The 15324-nt window shown below is 49.8% G+C and overlaps 1 protein-coding gene across 2 annotated transcripts; it reads right to left on the bottom strand.

Moving 5' to 3' along the window:
* Nucleotides 1-5457: 5457 nt before the first annotated feature.
* CDKN1B (cyclin dependent kinase inhibitor 1B) lies at nt 5458-10630 on the bottom strand. 2 transcript variants are annotated; one of them, XR_014026779.1, is made up of 3 exons: nt 9645-10630; nt 8524-8767; nt 5458-6765 (listed from the first exon to the last, which is right to left on the bottom strand). XR_014026779.1 is itself a non-coding variant. In XM_081330276.1 (3 exons), the coding sequence occupies exons 1-2, from the start codon at nt 10624-10626 to the stop codon at nt 8628-8630; spliced, it is 1122 nt and encodes a 373-aa protein (XP_081186402.1). In that variant the 5' UTR covers nt 10627-10630; the 3' UTR covers nt 5458-6765; nt 8611-8627. The 2 variants fall into 2 exon arrangements, 1 of the variants encoding a protein (XP_081186402.1); XM_081330276.1 differs by having other exon boundaries at nt 8611-8767.
* Between the last annotated feature and the right edge of the window lie 4694 nt (nt 10631-15324).

The following is a 15324-nucleotide window of genomic DNA, read 5'->3' as shown; positions in this document are numbered from 1 at the left end:
AGAAGGGAGTGTAGCCATTGCAAAACAGAGTCTCCTGACCCTCATCTTGTCGTCCAGGTCTAGTAGGATGTGACAGGAGACGGTATCAAAGGCTTCTAGGGCAGCTAAGAGCGAGCAATGCTTGCTGTCCCCGTCTAGATGCCAACTACATGCAGCTTTGAAGACTTCCTAGAAGCTGGAAAAGCGGGGAATAGTTATGGCTCCCTCTCAGTACCCCAGATCGCACCATTGTTCCCCAGGCTATGCTGGTTACCGGCTGGGTGCAATTCAAGGTGGTGGTCACCTCCTAGAAAGCTCATTGAAGGCACGGGGCCAGATTATTTGCAGAACTGCTTTCTCCGCTTGCGTGATTCGGCAGGGCGTACGTGCTCCAGATCCCATCTGCCAAGATCCACAAAGTGGACCTTCTCGGTCACATCACCTGAACCTGGCACACACCGCCCAAGGATCCCTTTGTCCTGAATCGGATGGATTACATAAGTTCTTAGGAAGCCGGCTGTCCCCTCTGACGCAGAGCTGCAGGTTGGGTGAAAAGTCATTGTGGCTTTTTCTTGGCCTGACTACGGTTATGTGATACGAGATCGGTTGTCCTCGGGTGCCCCTGTGCTATTATTGTGTCACTATTGTTTATTATGCTAGTTTTGTTGGTTTTAATCCTATGTGCACCGCCCAGAGTCACCGTTGTCAGATGAGTGGCTGTATAAATCGATAAAATAACAAACAAGCAAACAGTTCATCCAGGAGAGCAACTGACCCATTCTGTTCCTGACCCCAGAGTAGAAGCAGTCCAATAATCCACTTCTGGGTGCTGAAAGGTTGGAGAGAGGTAAGGGTTATCCAATACTGTTGAATCCCTCTTCTGAAGGGGACATGCCACAACTTCTTTTAAGGCTGCTGGTTGATTACTTTCCCATAATAGCAATAGCCCTTAGACTTATATACCGCTTCACAGTGCTTGACAGCCCTCTTTAAGCGGTTTTACAGAGTCACCATATTGCCCCCAACAATCTGGGTACTCATTTTACCAACCTCGGAAGGTCAGAAGGCTGAGTCAGCCTTGAACTGGTCAGGATCGAACTGCTGGCAGTGGGCAGAGTCAGCCTGCAATATTGCATTCCAACCACTGTGCCACCACAGCTCTCCCTACCCTTCCTTCCTTCCTTCCTTCCTTCCTTCCTTCCTTCCTTCCTTCCTTCCTTCCTTCCTTCCTTCCTTCCTTCCGACTTAGCAATAGCAGTTAGACTTATATACCGCTTCACAGTGCTTTACAGCCCTCGCTAAGCGGTTTTACAGAGTCAGCCTATATTTCCCCCAACAATCTGGGTCCTCATTTTACCAACCTTGGAAGGACGGAAGGCTAAGTCAGCCTTGAGCCGGTGAGAATCGAACTGCTGACAGTGGGCAGAGTCAGCCTACAATACTGCATTCTATCCACTGGGCCAGCACGATGATGTGATGGCATGTCCAACCAAATCCAAGCAGTCATCAAGGCAGTGAACAGAGGATTAAATCCATCAGAGCAAGCATAATAAACAACAGTGACACGATAATAGCCTAGCCCTAGGGGGACACCTGAGGACAGCGTAACCACATAATCCCTGTCATGTCAAGAAAAAGCCACAATGGCCAAGTCGCCCTGCCTCTCCCCCGCCCCATGCGCTCACTCAGGAGCCAGGCCAGGCAGAAGTCCAAAGAACAAGTAATAGGAGAAACAAGACATCATCCCATTGTTTTCCTCAAAAAAAATCACAGGCCAAAGGAGTCCCAGATAATACAAAAAAACCAGGGTTTAGTCACCATGAAGACTCTGCTGTTTGGAGATAAGGCTGCACTGGGTTGGAGTGATTTTATTGGCAAAAGAGTATCCCAGTTGGTCAAAGCAGCCAGGGGCAAGATCAGGAGTCCCCTTAAAGCAAAGTTGCTAGATGGAAATCCACAAACACAACAAGGGAGGAGATACAGAGATGTAGGTGCCGTCTGCTTCCCTGTCACCACAATGTAGGCCTGAACATGGGCACATGCAATATATTAAGTCTGGTTACCTGTGTTGGTGAAGACACCCAGGGTCAGTTGCTCGTGGGTGGTATCTCGGTGTCATAAAGACCAAGACCAATGTGCACAGTTGAACTAATTCAATAAATCTTGGCTTGTTTTGTTGGGCCAGCCAACCCAACCACTGCGTGTATCCCATCGCAGACGGATGGAAAGGTTTGATGCTATTTTTTTCAGCCGTGGGGCACAGCAGCAGCTCAGGGGCCCTTAGAGATCCTCAAGGTGTCCCCACTTTTGCCGAAATGAAAAGTGAAAATGTTTGCAACTCAGTAGAGAGGCCTCAAGGATAAGTGAATTTATTTATCCTTCAGTCCCTTTCACACATGTAGAAGAAAACCTGGTTTTTAAGAAGAGGCTAGAGCAGGGGTCTGCAACCTTGACAACTTTTAAGACTTGTGGACTTCAGCTCCCAGAATTCCTCAGCCAGCATAGCTTAAAGTCTTAAAGTTGTCAAGATTGCAGACTCCTGGACTGTCACTTGTCTGAGATGGTATAAGTTCTCCTGCTTGAGGGGGGGGGGAGGGGGGGAGGCAGGACTAGAAGACCTCCAAGGTCCCTTCCAGCTTTGTGTTCTGTTCTGTTCTGTTCTATTATTCTATTCCAAGCTTCCCTATCCAGCCTTCGGGGCCACAGGTTCTAAATGGTCTCCTACTCGAATCTAATTCGGCTTCCGTTTCGGAGCTCAGCCAAGGAATGGCCACCGGCATTGATTCCCCCCCCCAAAGCTCCAAGGTTGGGGGTGGGGGTGTGTGTGGAAATGCTCTCACCCAGCAAATTCTGATCTGGATGCTGTTGGCATTTGACGCCCAGAAGGCAAGGCCTTGGGGAGGGGGGGGGTGTTGGGGGCTTGTGCTCCCTTCCCTGCGTGCAACACAACTGCACACCCGCAGGTGAATCACAGAGGCGATCCGAAGGGAGGGGCTGGGGTGGACTGAACCATTTCAGGCTTTCAAGGGGGGCGGGTGGGGGAGGCCATCGCTGAACCAGTCCGGAAGCCCAGCCTGTTCCTTGAACTCTTGGCAGGCGGGTGTGTGTGTGTGTGTGTGTGTGTGGCGGTTTGTTTTCTTTCTTTGCATTTTACGTAACGCGACAATTAAAGGTGTATCATACCTGTGCAAGTACGCATGTGCGCTCTCTCTCTCTCTCTCTCTCTCTCTCTCTCTCGCTCTCTCCCTCCCTCCCTCCCTCTCTTTCTCTCTCTCTCTCTCTCTCTCTCTCTCTCCTGTAAACTGAAGCAAAAGTCCAGGGTGAGATCACTGCAGAAGCGCTGGGTTGCCTTTCTACCTGCAGGCTTCAAAAGAAGACGACTTTCCGAGCGCCGCCCGGTTCAAGATTTGTACCTTCCGATCAAAGCCAAAAGTGTTCTCCAACTGGACTTTCACACACACACACACACACACTTTTGCGTGGGTAAAAAGCAGCCAAGGGAGAGAAATGGGAGAAGGCAACTGTCCTGGCTGGGCCCTAAAAAAAACCACAACAACAAACCTCTGCAAAAGGGAGGCAGGGTGATCTTTCAAAGTTATTGATGTGGCCTTTTATCGGGGTCCGCCTAGCAGAGTCCCCCCCACCCCCAGACCTCTGGGATAAGAAGTCGGGGTGAAGTTAGGGAGCAGCCTGAAGGTTGCAATTTGTGGTGATTGACAGGCAAAAAGCTATGAACGGGGCTATGGAGACGGAAGCGACGGGATTTCTCTCTTAGGCTTGACTTTTCCGTCTCTCTGGTTTCTCTCCGCTGCAGTCAATCTCTTTAGAAAGCCGGAGTTGCAGTTTCCTTCACTTGGGGTTCAAAAAAATAATAATAATACAGAGAAGCAAACGGTAAGAATAGCTTTGCTGCTTGTCTTTGTTAGGCTTTGTTGTATTTCCAAAACAGGAAGTTCCTCTCTCTCTCTCTCTCTGAAGCGGGGGGGGGGGGGAGAAAGGCCCAGCGAGATTGTGTATTGCCTACAGGTGCAAAATGCTCCTTCAATCCACATTTCTCTTCTTGAGCCTCCATGCTTTTTTTGCGGTAAAGTTGACATTTTGGGGTGTGAAATTATTTCCGAAGTGGGGCACGTTTATAAATTGCAACTTCAGCACACAGGCACACAAAATAACAATACTGGTTAGGCATCTGGGCAACTTATTTGGAAATGAACTGCTACAAGTGTGTTGTTTCTTCCAGAGCCGTTTCTGTGCGTCTGACCTCCCTGAATCCTGATTAGGTTTAAACAAAACTCTAGATGTGAATGTCCTTGATATGCAGTGGTCAAGGCACCGGGCTATAAACCAGGAGACTGTGAATTCCAGTGGGAAGGAGTAGTACTAAGTATATTTGCTACCTTGTTTATATTGTTTGTAAAAACAAGGCAGGATACAAATTACTGAACATCCACTAGCTCAGGGGGCAAATGGTCTTGCTTCCCTCAAGTCCTTATAACTAAATTTGCGGGGGGGGGGGGGTAGTTGTGTGAATAAACTTATAATTCATTGACTGATGTAGAAATTGAACAATATTCTGGGAAGTTGGATCAGAAAGAATACCAAAGATACTTTGAAGGGGCTAGTCTAGGGATCTGCAACCTTAATAACTTTTAAGACTTGTGGACTTCAGCTCCCAGAATTCCTCAGCCAGCCCTAGGCCACGGGTAGGCAACCTTGGCTCTTTTGTGACTCGTGGACTTCAACTCCCAGAATTCCTGAGCCAGCCATGCTGAGGGGAAAGGGAGCGGTTTCCAAGCTGAGCCATGCTGGCTCAGGAATTCTGGGAGTTGAAGTCCATGAGTCGTAAAAGAGCCAAGGTTGCCTACCCCTGCCCTAGGCAGATGCTGGCTCAGGGATTCTGGGAGTTGAAGTCCACAAGTCATAAAAGAGCCGAGGTTCCCCACCTCTGGCTGGCTCAGGAATTCTGGGAGTTGAAGTCCACAAGTCATAAAAGGTTCTGCACCCGTGCTCTAGACTTTAGCTTGGAAAAAGTCATAGCTGAGGGCTACCTGTACATGTACAGGTAGTTTTCAACTTACAACCATTCATTTGGTGACCATTCAAAATTACAATGAGTAATTTTTCACACTTAAAACCACCTTCACAGCACCCCCCCATGGTCAGTTAATCCAAACTCAGATGCTTGGCAACTGGCTTATATTTATGACAGTCACGGGGTCATTTGATCCCCTTTGGCAACAACCAAAGTCAGTGGGGAAGCCAGATTCAGTTAACAACCACATTGTTGGTTTAACAGCTGCAGTGATTCTCGCCACTGTGGCAAAAAAGGTGGTAAAATGGGACAGAGCTGACTTAACTTTTTTTCTTTAGCCGTGGAAATTTTGGGCTCATTTGTGGCCATAAATCAAGGATTACCTTTAAATATTTGGAAAGCAGGCAAATTGTTCCAACAGGTTTTATAAAACACACAAAGACAGCTTATATGTTTATATATGGCAGTCGTCTTTATTGATTGCTTGATGTAAAACAGTATCACTTGGCAACTGGGTTTTGTTTTTTTTTCTTTTCTGCACATTACACAAAAAAATTGAACTGGCTCAGTCTGCAATCATTTAAGCACAGCCATATTAATTAACAAAACAAACTCCCCGCAGAGGCTAACAACAGCAACAAAAAAAAATCCCCTACCAAATAGAGCATTTACAAATGCACAAAAACCACGTGCCACTTTGGCTTTCTGGGAAAATATCTTCTAGATTAAAAAATCTTTTTTTAACATAAATAAGTTAGTATAATTTCTCAGTGTCTTTACAAGTTATGTACACAGGTACATTTCAAAACTTTTTTTTTCCAAAAAAAAAAAAACCACCTAGAAAATGTAAAAAATACTGTTTCCTTTTCATTTACTCACTTAACGAAGGCCGGAAAAGTGAGCAAATAAGAGTCTGGACTTCCAAGAATTTATTAATTTCTCCTCTACGTTGTATGTTGTTGGGCAGGACTTTTAAAAAAAGTAAGGAGGCCAGGGGAAAAAAAAACCTATGACAAAATGCCCCTTAAAAAGAGTTCCTCTTTTGCAGCTCCAGAGGGAACTAACTGGGCCTCCCACACAAAACTCTGCCCTGTGATCTCAAAGCATCGCACAACCTCTCAGAAATCAGGTATTTCCCCAAAGCGCCCGCCCGTCTCTTCCAGCGAGGTCAGAACAGGCAAACACTTCCCAGATTGTGTCCTTGACACATAAATTTCACCAGCAGATTCATTAACCTGCTGGGACAATGATTAAATGCCAAATTATTATTTTGGATTTTCACACACACACACAAAAGGAGGGCAATATTCCTTTAATAAACACATCTGCTTCACCCTGGGGCTTGGAAGCAGATTTTGAACCCATCACCTTTCATTAGCTCCACCCCTTCACAAAACAAACAAAAACTCCCTTCCCCCAGGAGGGGAGAAAGATTTATGTGCTACATAATGTAAAAACTATTTACACAGGTAGTACAAAGAAGCAAATGAGGAAAAACCTAATTGCAGAATGCTACATCCATTGCTTTAAGAGGCAGGCCCTTTTAAGACGGCCCAGTTTAGTGTTATTCCATTGCAGATATTTTTTTTTCCTTTTCAGTGCTTTAACGCGTTCCCCATCCCTCGGAGAATCAGTGATATGTTTTCTTTCATTCATTTATTCATACATGTACAGGTGCATATATGAATGCAAGCGCTGGATCTTCCTAGCTTCATTTGCCTCCTCCCAATCCAAGGAAACGAATATTCTTAATTCTGAAAGGGAGGAAGAGAAAAGGTATCAATTGCTGAGGGCTCCAATTCCTTGTTTTGTTGTTATTAGAACATCACAGAGTTGCGTGAGATGCACAAGTCTCTGATGCTTTTATTTATCAAATGTCTACAACATCCATCTCACCTAAGTAATTCTAGGCAGTTCACAAACACATGTATAAATAAGCAAATATACAAACACAAACAAAATCTGTCAAAACATTCTGTGGATCTACAGTTAACACTTTTTAAATTTATTATTTATGTACAGTAGATACTTATTTTCCTCACAACAATCCTGCGAGGTTGGGTGGGTGGAAAGAGGGGACAGGCCCAGAGTCACCCAGCTGGCTTTCCTGCCTGAGGCAGGACTAGAACTCACAATCTCCCAATTTCTAGCCTGGGGCTCTCACCACTAGACCAAACTGGCTCTAATCATCAACTGACAGGCAGCTTTAGAGTCAGCCCACCAGTCAAGTCTGGTTTCTGTTATGCCAACTTTTAGAATCCTAAGTTAAAAGAAAGTTTTTGGCTTTTCAGAAAACCTGCAGATTCTGCCATTTTCATCGCTACACACACACAAATGGCTTGATTTGTTTCCCCAATTAGTCAAGGTATGCACACACACAGAGAGGCAAAATACAATAATGTAAATAATCGAGTACTCAACCCTTTTGAGCCACAACTCTAACCAAGATTAGCATTAACTAACCCTAGCCTGCTGCAGAAATTCTTCTAAATACGTTGCATTCTGCCAACAGCCAATCTTTTTGGTTCTCTCTCTCTCTCTCTTTTATAATCTCATCAGACAAAAACAAGACAACTCCACCAACAACGATTTCATAACACACTTCTTGACTGAGGAGGGATTCAGTTAATCTGCCCCAATCAGATTTCAGAGTGAAAGCTGACAGAATTACCCACAAATAGGAAACTGCTTAGACGTAGTGAGACGGGGCTAAATTTTGTGCTATCCTGTTATTTTCTGGGAGGTGTTGAAGAGACAGATACCAACCCTCACTTTGCCCTCCCTCCCTCCCCCCTTCTCTCCTGTGATTGGTCCACCCAAAAGCTTTCATTTCCCTTTCAAATGTTCAAGTAAACAGTTAGTAGTAGTTAATGTGAACACGTGTCCTCGCTCATCCCAACGGCATCGCGAGCATCTACTTCCAAGCCGAACGCTCATTTTATTAATTTGAAAGTCAGATCTGCCAAGATTCTTACACCATTCCTGCTATGGAAAAGTCTGTCCAGAATGCCTGTCCTTAATTAAGAGATTCTGCTGCTTTTGAGCTGTTCCATTTACCGCCACTAAGAATACAGTCCAAATATGTTGTTTGCTATTCATTTCCACCAAACTCCACAAAAGCTTTATCTTTAGACAGAACAGAACCTCGACATTTCAAACGACCTACCAATTGTTTACAATGCAGAGCAGTTAAGAGGGGAAAAAAAGAATTTTTATTTTTAAAAGCCTTTTTTTGTGCATGGGCTTTAATCATTTCATTTTTCCCCCAAAGACAGATGAAAAAGTAAAGAAAACTTTAACAAAGTCTACGTTGCCACCTTGCTAAAAAAAACAAAACACTGCGCTATATCCTAGGCAAATGCATTCTGAAGTAAAAGCCATCGTGTCCAGCAAACACGAGTTTATCCCCTATAGTAGAATTACCGCTCATTTTCTCCTAAAAGCCACTTCTTAACTTATGAGTAAGCTTGAATTTGACAGCTTAAAAAAATAAATCGCATAAAACTCCATACCTCAGCCAAAGAAATTGCAAGGACCGACTTGAACGGATACAAAATAAACCAGCTGAGGAAGCGTTTCCTTCTAAGCAGCAAACCCACCTCTACAAACCACCCATTTACGTCTGGCACCGCTTTGGACTGGGCTGCTGCTTCTTCTTCGGCGTCTGTTCCTCGGAGCTGGCCACCAGTGGGTCTTCAGGAGGATCTGGAGAAATTTCTTCAGCTGTGTTGGCTCTTTTGCTTTGAGGAGAGGAATCTGAGGGGAGGATTGGGGGGGGGAGGGGGGAAATGAGGAAGGAGGATATTAAAAAAGATTTATCCTGGCAATTGGTTAGGTGCTGAAGGAGGGCAGGAAAACAGCATCACTTTGGAAGGCAGTTCTGGAACCATCTCCAAAACATGCCGCGCATTCGGACCAAGGATAAGAACATCAGAATCGAAAGAGAAGCCTCTCACGCTGAGGAGTATCTGAAATTAGGCCTGTTTTGAGAGCCAGCGGAGAAAAGCAGTGGGTTAAGGGAGGGGTCCCCAACCCCCGGGCCCCCCACCGGTCCCGGGCCCACCATCAACTGGCCGGCACAAGCAAGCAAAGCGCCCTCCGGTCGACGGAAAAGCCTCTCTCCAAGCGACTGGTCCCTGGTGCCCAAAAGGATGGGGGACCTCTGGGTTAAGGGATCCCGGAGCCAAGCCAGCCCACTTCACAGGGTTGTTGTTGTTGTTGTTGTGGGGAAAGTAGGAGGAAAGTATGTTTGCCCGCTTGGGTTATTGGTGAAAATAATATAAGGGCGGGATGCAAATAAAGAAAACCCGGTAAAAAGATCGGGTTCCGGCGGGTGAAAGCGGCCGGCCGGCCGGCCACCGGGGGGGGGGGGTCTGGGAAGGGGCTCTCGCTTGGCTCCCTGCCCGCCCCGGAGAGGCAGATCGCGGGGCCGCTGCCCCGGCGGCCAAGGGCCCCAAACGGGCCGGCCTTCGCTCCCAGGCAACCCCGCCTCGGGCGCCCCGCGGGAGCCAGGGAAAGGTCGGACAAGCCGGGGAAAGGGCTGCCCCCCGCCCCCGGGACGCTCGGCCGGACGGAGCCTCGGGGTGGCGAAGAGGCGGCGGCCGCCTTCCGGGCGGCGGGGACGGCGTCTTACCGTCGGCGGCGGGGCGCTTCCTCGGGCCGGCGCTCCCTCGGGCCGGGGCGGCCCCGTCCTGCTGGGGCTCCGGCTGGGGCTCCGCCGCCGCCGCTCCCTGCGCGCAGCGAATTCCCCCGGGCGGCGAGCGGGCGGCGCTGAGCTCCGGGCGGCGCTGGGGGCCGTCGGGCCGTCGGGCCCCGCCGAGCCGCGGCGGGCGGCTGTAGAAGTCGGGCAGCGCCGCCCGGTCCAGCGCCCGCCACTCGAAGCGGCCCTCCAGGGGCTGCCCGCGGCGAAAGTCGAAGTTCCAGCGGCGGCGGCCGGCCTCCTCCAGCTGCCGGCTCTGCGCCCGCCACTCGCGCGCCAGCCCCGGGTGGTCGACGGCGCCGAAGAGGCAGCGGCAGGCCGAGGGCTTGGGCGCCTCCGCCGGACGGCCCTCCGTCCGCTCCAGCGTCGGGCTCCCGCTCGAGACGCGCACCTTCGACATGGGCCGGCCGGGCGCTGGCGGGGCGGCGGCGGCGGCGGGGGAGCGGCGGGGCGTCCCGCTCGGGCCGAGGGCGGCGGGCGGCCTTTCCCAAGCCGGAGCCGGGCGAGGCGGCGCTTCCCGGGCGGACCGCGCGCAGCAGCCCTGCGGGGCCGGGCCTCGCATAAGCCGCGCTCGGGGCGGCCGGGCGGGCAGCGGGGCCACCGAGGAGCGCTCTCCGCAGCTCTGGGGCCGCCCAGGAGAGGCCAGGCGAGGCGAGCGACGGACGGACGGACGGACGGCCGAGCCCGGCGGGGAGGCGGCGGCGGCGGCGGCGGGAGCTGCGTTGCTCCGGGCGGCGGGCGGCAGAAGCCGAGCCGGCGCTCCGGCGGGCAGGAAGGAGCCCGAGCGCGGCGGCGGCGGCGGCGGAGGGAGGGAGGGAGGGCGCGCGCCTTCTCCGGCCCCCCTGCCCAATATGGCGATGGAAGGGAGGCGGCTGATTGACACGGCTCGTCTATTTAAACGGAGGCGGCGCGCCATTGGCCCGGGGAGTGGGCGCCGCCCCGCCGCAACGCTCGCCGATGCTCGCGCCCGCCCCGCCGGCTTGAAAGGGGGCGCGGGAGGCGCGGGGACGCGCGCCGGAGCCGCCCAGCGCTGCCCTCGCCCGACGAGGCGCCGGACGGACGGACGGACGGAGGGGCTGAACCGGCGGAGCCCGGGCGGGTCGCTCTCTTGCGGGCCGCGCTCCCCGGGGGCCCGTTCCCTCCGGGGAAGAAGCCAAGGAGCGGCGGCGGCGGCGGCGGGTTCCGGCGCTCTGGTCGGCCAGAGGAGGCGGCAGGCCCCGGTCTGGGAGCCCGCGGGGACCCCTCGGCCGGGGACTCCGTTGCTGCCCGCCTGTCGCCGCCGGTGCCTTAATTTCCCCGCGGATTTCGCCCCCGGGTCTGGATCCTTCCAGAGGACGCGCTGCGCTGCGTAACGGTAGCTTTGGTCTTAAGCTACGATTGGTGGCTTAGCGTCGTGTGACCCCAGAAAAATCTCTCTCTCTCTCTCTTCCCTAAACTCTCCGGAAGGAATCTGCCGAGGGGATCCTGTTTCAGACTTGCTTCTCCTTCATCTGAGCCAGGATCCCGCTACAGGGAAGCCAGAAGGAAACTCCCGCACGTGTGTGGCCCGGCCCTCCCTCCTTTGCACGTCTGAATCCAGCCCCGGCAGGTGGAAGAGAGGAGAGGGCCTCCCGATTACATTTTAACTGGATTCCTTGCCACAAAGTCGTCCTTTCTCTAATGGGGATACCCTGTTTCAATCTGTAGAAACGGATGCCCGAGAGGATACATTGAGGGGGAGAAGCTGATCGGGATGCCTTTGTGTAGATCCAGGTGTTGCTTTTACACCTAGGTAGAGGCAGGTGCATCGCTTCCTTCACACGTACCTAGTGGCTTTTGGGTTTCATCACTTGGACCCTCCTGAGAGCTCATGACAAAGGTTACATTAAGTGACATTTTCCACGTGTCGAGTCATCAAAGATATTAAACCACTCCTAAGATGTATATTTGACCATTGAAGTGGTGGACAGTTTCTGCCTTTTGGGATCAACCTTAAAGGAACCAGCAGGTAAGAAATACCACAAACTGGCAGCAAAGGAGGCCTTGGAAAAAAATATTCAGGTGGCGTGATGTGTATAACAACCAGAACAGTGGAAAGAATAGAATTAGAATAGCATAGAGCTGGAAGGGACCTTGGAGGTCTTCTAGTCCAGCCCCCTGCTCAAGCAGGAGAACCTATACCATCTCAGACAGGTGAATGTCCAGTCTCTTCTTAAAAATCTCCAGTGATGGAGCGCCTACGATTTCTGGTGGCAAGCAGTTCCACTGGTTAATTGTCCTGACTGTTAGGAAGTTTCTCCTTAATTCCAGGTTGCTTCTCTCTTTGGTCAGTTTCTCGTCCTGCCCTCTGGTGCTCTGGTGAACAACGTGGCCCCCCTCTGCCTTGTGGCAGCCCCTCAGATACTGGATTGCTGCTATCATGTCACCCCTGTTTCTTCTTTTCTTTAGACTGGCCAAACCCAAGTCCCGCAGCCGTTCTTCCTGTGTTTTGGTCTCCAGGCCTTGGATGGTGGGTTCCCTGTGGCGCTGTAGGGAAGTGAATGTTGCCCATTAAAGAAGCAGGATAAGAAGGGCTTCTGACTGTTGGTGTTCAAGAAAATTCCTGAGAATATTGTGGACAGCCAAGAAAACAAACCAATGGATCATTGAACCAATCGGTGATGTATTTTGGACACATTATGCCAAGATCTACAATTTTGGAGAAGGTTCCCGCTAGAGGCGCAAATGGCTCAAATTGTCCTGTTTTGGACACTACGCAAAGTTCTAGCGCTTTGGGGAATAGTGGTGGAAAAGGTGGAAGGAGGAGAAAAGGACGGCCAGCAGTGGACGTGATGGAGGCACCATTAGAAGAACTAAAGGATGTCGGAAAGGGATCCCTGAGAAAAATCTGTCTGCAGTTGCTAGGATTCTACATCAACCTGATGGCACATAATCAAAATTTACACCACTTGTGTTGGGAAAATATATAGATAGTCCTTGATTTATTACATAACTGAGCTCAGAATTAACAGTCATAAATCATGTTGGTAGGTGAGTGGATGGCTATGTGACCGTGCCTGATCTTACAACTATTTTTGCAGTGATTGTGAAGCCATTGCCATGGTAATAAGTGAACCTGTTGAACTCAATGGGCACTTTTTGCTAGAAGCCAGAAGTAAATGCCAATTTCTGGCAAAAATTGTACTCGATTGCAATCGTGTGAACGGGGAACGGAGCTAAATGCGGGTGGGTGCCCCAGATACATTCACATTTGAGGGGGATCGCTGGCCATCAGAAGTTCAAAACTGGGCCTTAAGTAGTTCTGGGGAGGTTGGCCATAACTTTGAGCCAGTCATAAGTAACTTAACACACTCTTCAATAGGAAAATGTCAAAAAAAAACACCAGTGTGTTTCTAATATGTGCAATGACTCATTCAAAATACGTTGCATTTGGCATGGAGATTAGCGCGCTACGCAGGACAAGGTACCCAACTTGATAAGTGATGTGGCCCCCTCAGCCTCCTGCTGACCCATTGGCCAAGGCCACCCGAGGGAACCATCCCACGGTTGTGTGACTGATTATCAACATCTTTTGCCGCATTTCTGGCACAGAAGCCCTTTGGGTAAAATGGATTCGCTTAACAACCACGCCATTTGCTTAATGACCGCCACCCCCTAATTGGATCAGGTCATGTGATGCCTTAACTTATAACCGCAATGACCTATGACTATTATTCTGGGCTCGACAGCAGTTTTGTAAATTGAGGACCTGTTCAGAGACTCTAACGCCATTAGAAAATTGTTTTTGACAGGACTTACCTATTTGGGCTTGCAAACATTTGGATGACTGCTAGAGGGCGGAAGAGAATTTGGGTTCATGTGGCTCGGCACTGCCCTCTCAAGGCCATCCCGCTGTTCGCAGCCAATGATTCAGGGGAGCCCTTTCTAGAGGCTGATTATTTTCAAACACTTAACAATGATGTTTTCCTGTTGATGTGTTTTCTTTCCCTCCTTTTTAAAATTTTGCAACAGTTGTTCTACCTGCAGCTGGAGCCTGTAATGACGGTTTTCTAACCTTCTCAAAAGGGCCCTGAGGGTGGAAGTCTACAGGAGGCCTGACATTAAAAATTGCATGCCTGTCTCGGGACAAACACTGGCAGAATAATGAGGCCTAACCATGTTCATTCCATCTGCAGAACCGTGTGAAGGAAAAGGTGACAAAACAGCTCTGAGATCTGTGGATATTAACCATCCAAGTCTGTTCAAAAATTTGCTTTCTTTCCTGTCCTAAAGGCAGATAAGAGGATCCATGAAATTAAAACTCACCATGGGATTTTAATTAAAACCCCGTCCCCACCTTGCAGGCCAGGAAGCCAACTTTAGCCAGTTTGTTATTGCTGCTGCAGGGATGAGAAGGAAGTGATTGACACCCAGTGCCCTGTTTGGAAACATCCTTTGCATTCTTTGTTGTTGTCCGTTCAAGAAGTTACGGAAATTAAGTCCTAGTGCTTGACCTTCTGGGTGATCTGGAAGAAAGCCCGTTGTATCCAGTGAGACTGAATGCAAGTGGGTTTATTACAAAGCAAAATATGTCCTGTTCTTCTGCCTTCCTTGCTTGTATCACAATCGATGCATTTGCAAAGTGCCAACACAGTCCCCGAACTGTCACTATTGGATGTGACCACACACCATCGTTCTGTATTGTTGTTGTTAGTTGCGAAGACATGTCCAACCCCTCGCAACCCCATGGGCAACGTTCCTCCAGGCCTTCCTGTCCTCTACCATCTTCTGGAGTCCATTTAAGCTCACGCCTCCTGCTTCAGGGACTCCATCCAGCCACCTCATTCTCTGTCGTCCCCTTCTTCTCTTGCCCTCCACCTTTCCCAGCATTAGGCTCTTCTCCAGTGAGTCCTTCCTTCTCATTAGGTGGCCAAAGTATTTGAGTTTCAGCTTCAGGATCTGGCCTTCTAAAGAGCAGTCAGGGTTGATCTCCTCTAGGACTGACCAGTTTGATCGCCTTGCAGTCCAAGGGACTCGCAGGAGTCTTCTCCAGCACCAGAGTTCAAAGGCCTCCATTCTTTGGCGCTCAGCCTTTTTTATGGTGTTCTGTATTGCCTGCCCACTTTGGGAGTGTAGCTCACTGGGTTTCCTACCCTCACACGCCTTTTCTTCTTAAAATGCCCATCAAATCGTAAAACAGGAAGCATAAAGACAGCCTGGTTGCCCCCAGAGTAGTTTCAGACCTCGGGGTGCCAGTGGCTTACCAAGTAAGGATTTCAGCCGGGAGGACTCTGCTTATCCGCTGCTCCTGGGTTATCAGAATTAACAACTGAGAGATTGGCTGGTTGGATAATTTGTAGAAGACCAGTCACTTCTTTGGAGGGGGAAGTCCCTTCTTGCTCAAACATTCACAGTCTAGATTAAAAGATAAAACTGTCTGGTTGGAAACACTTGTAATCTGGACTCTGGAACACTCAGTGACAGGAATAACCGAGTTCCTGGCTCTGTTACTCGTTACATGGAGAACATCCGATTCTCAATATTGCTAGGGTGACAAATGGAACAAAACAGTTTCTGCTTGCACGGAGGGTTCTTTGAAGTGAGTCTCCACCGCGGAAAAATCTGGTGCCAAAATGAAGCGATGCCTTGCCAGGTC

Source organism: Vipera berus, assembly GCF_964194415.1.
Source record: "Vipera berus genome assembly, chromosome: 6".
NCBI classification, from domain to species: domain Eukaryota; kingdom Metazoa; phylum Chordata; class Lepidosauria; order Squamata; family Viperidae; genus Vipera; species Vipera berus.
The sequence above is the reverse complement of the archived record's forward strand: the minus strand, read 5'-3'. Positions and strand labels throughout refer to the sequence as shown.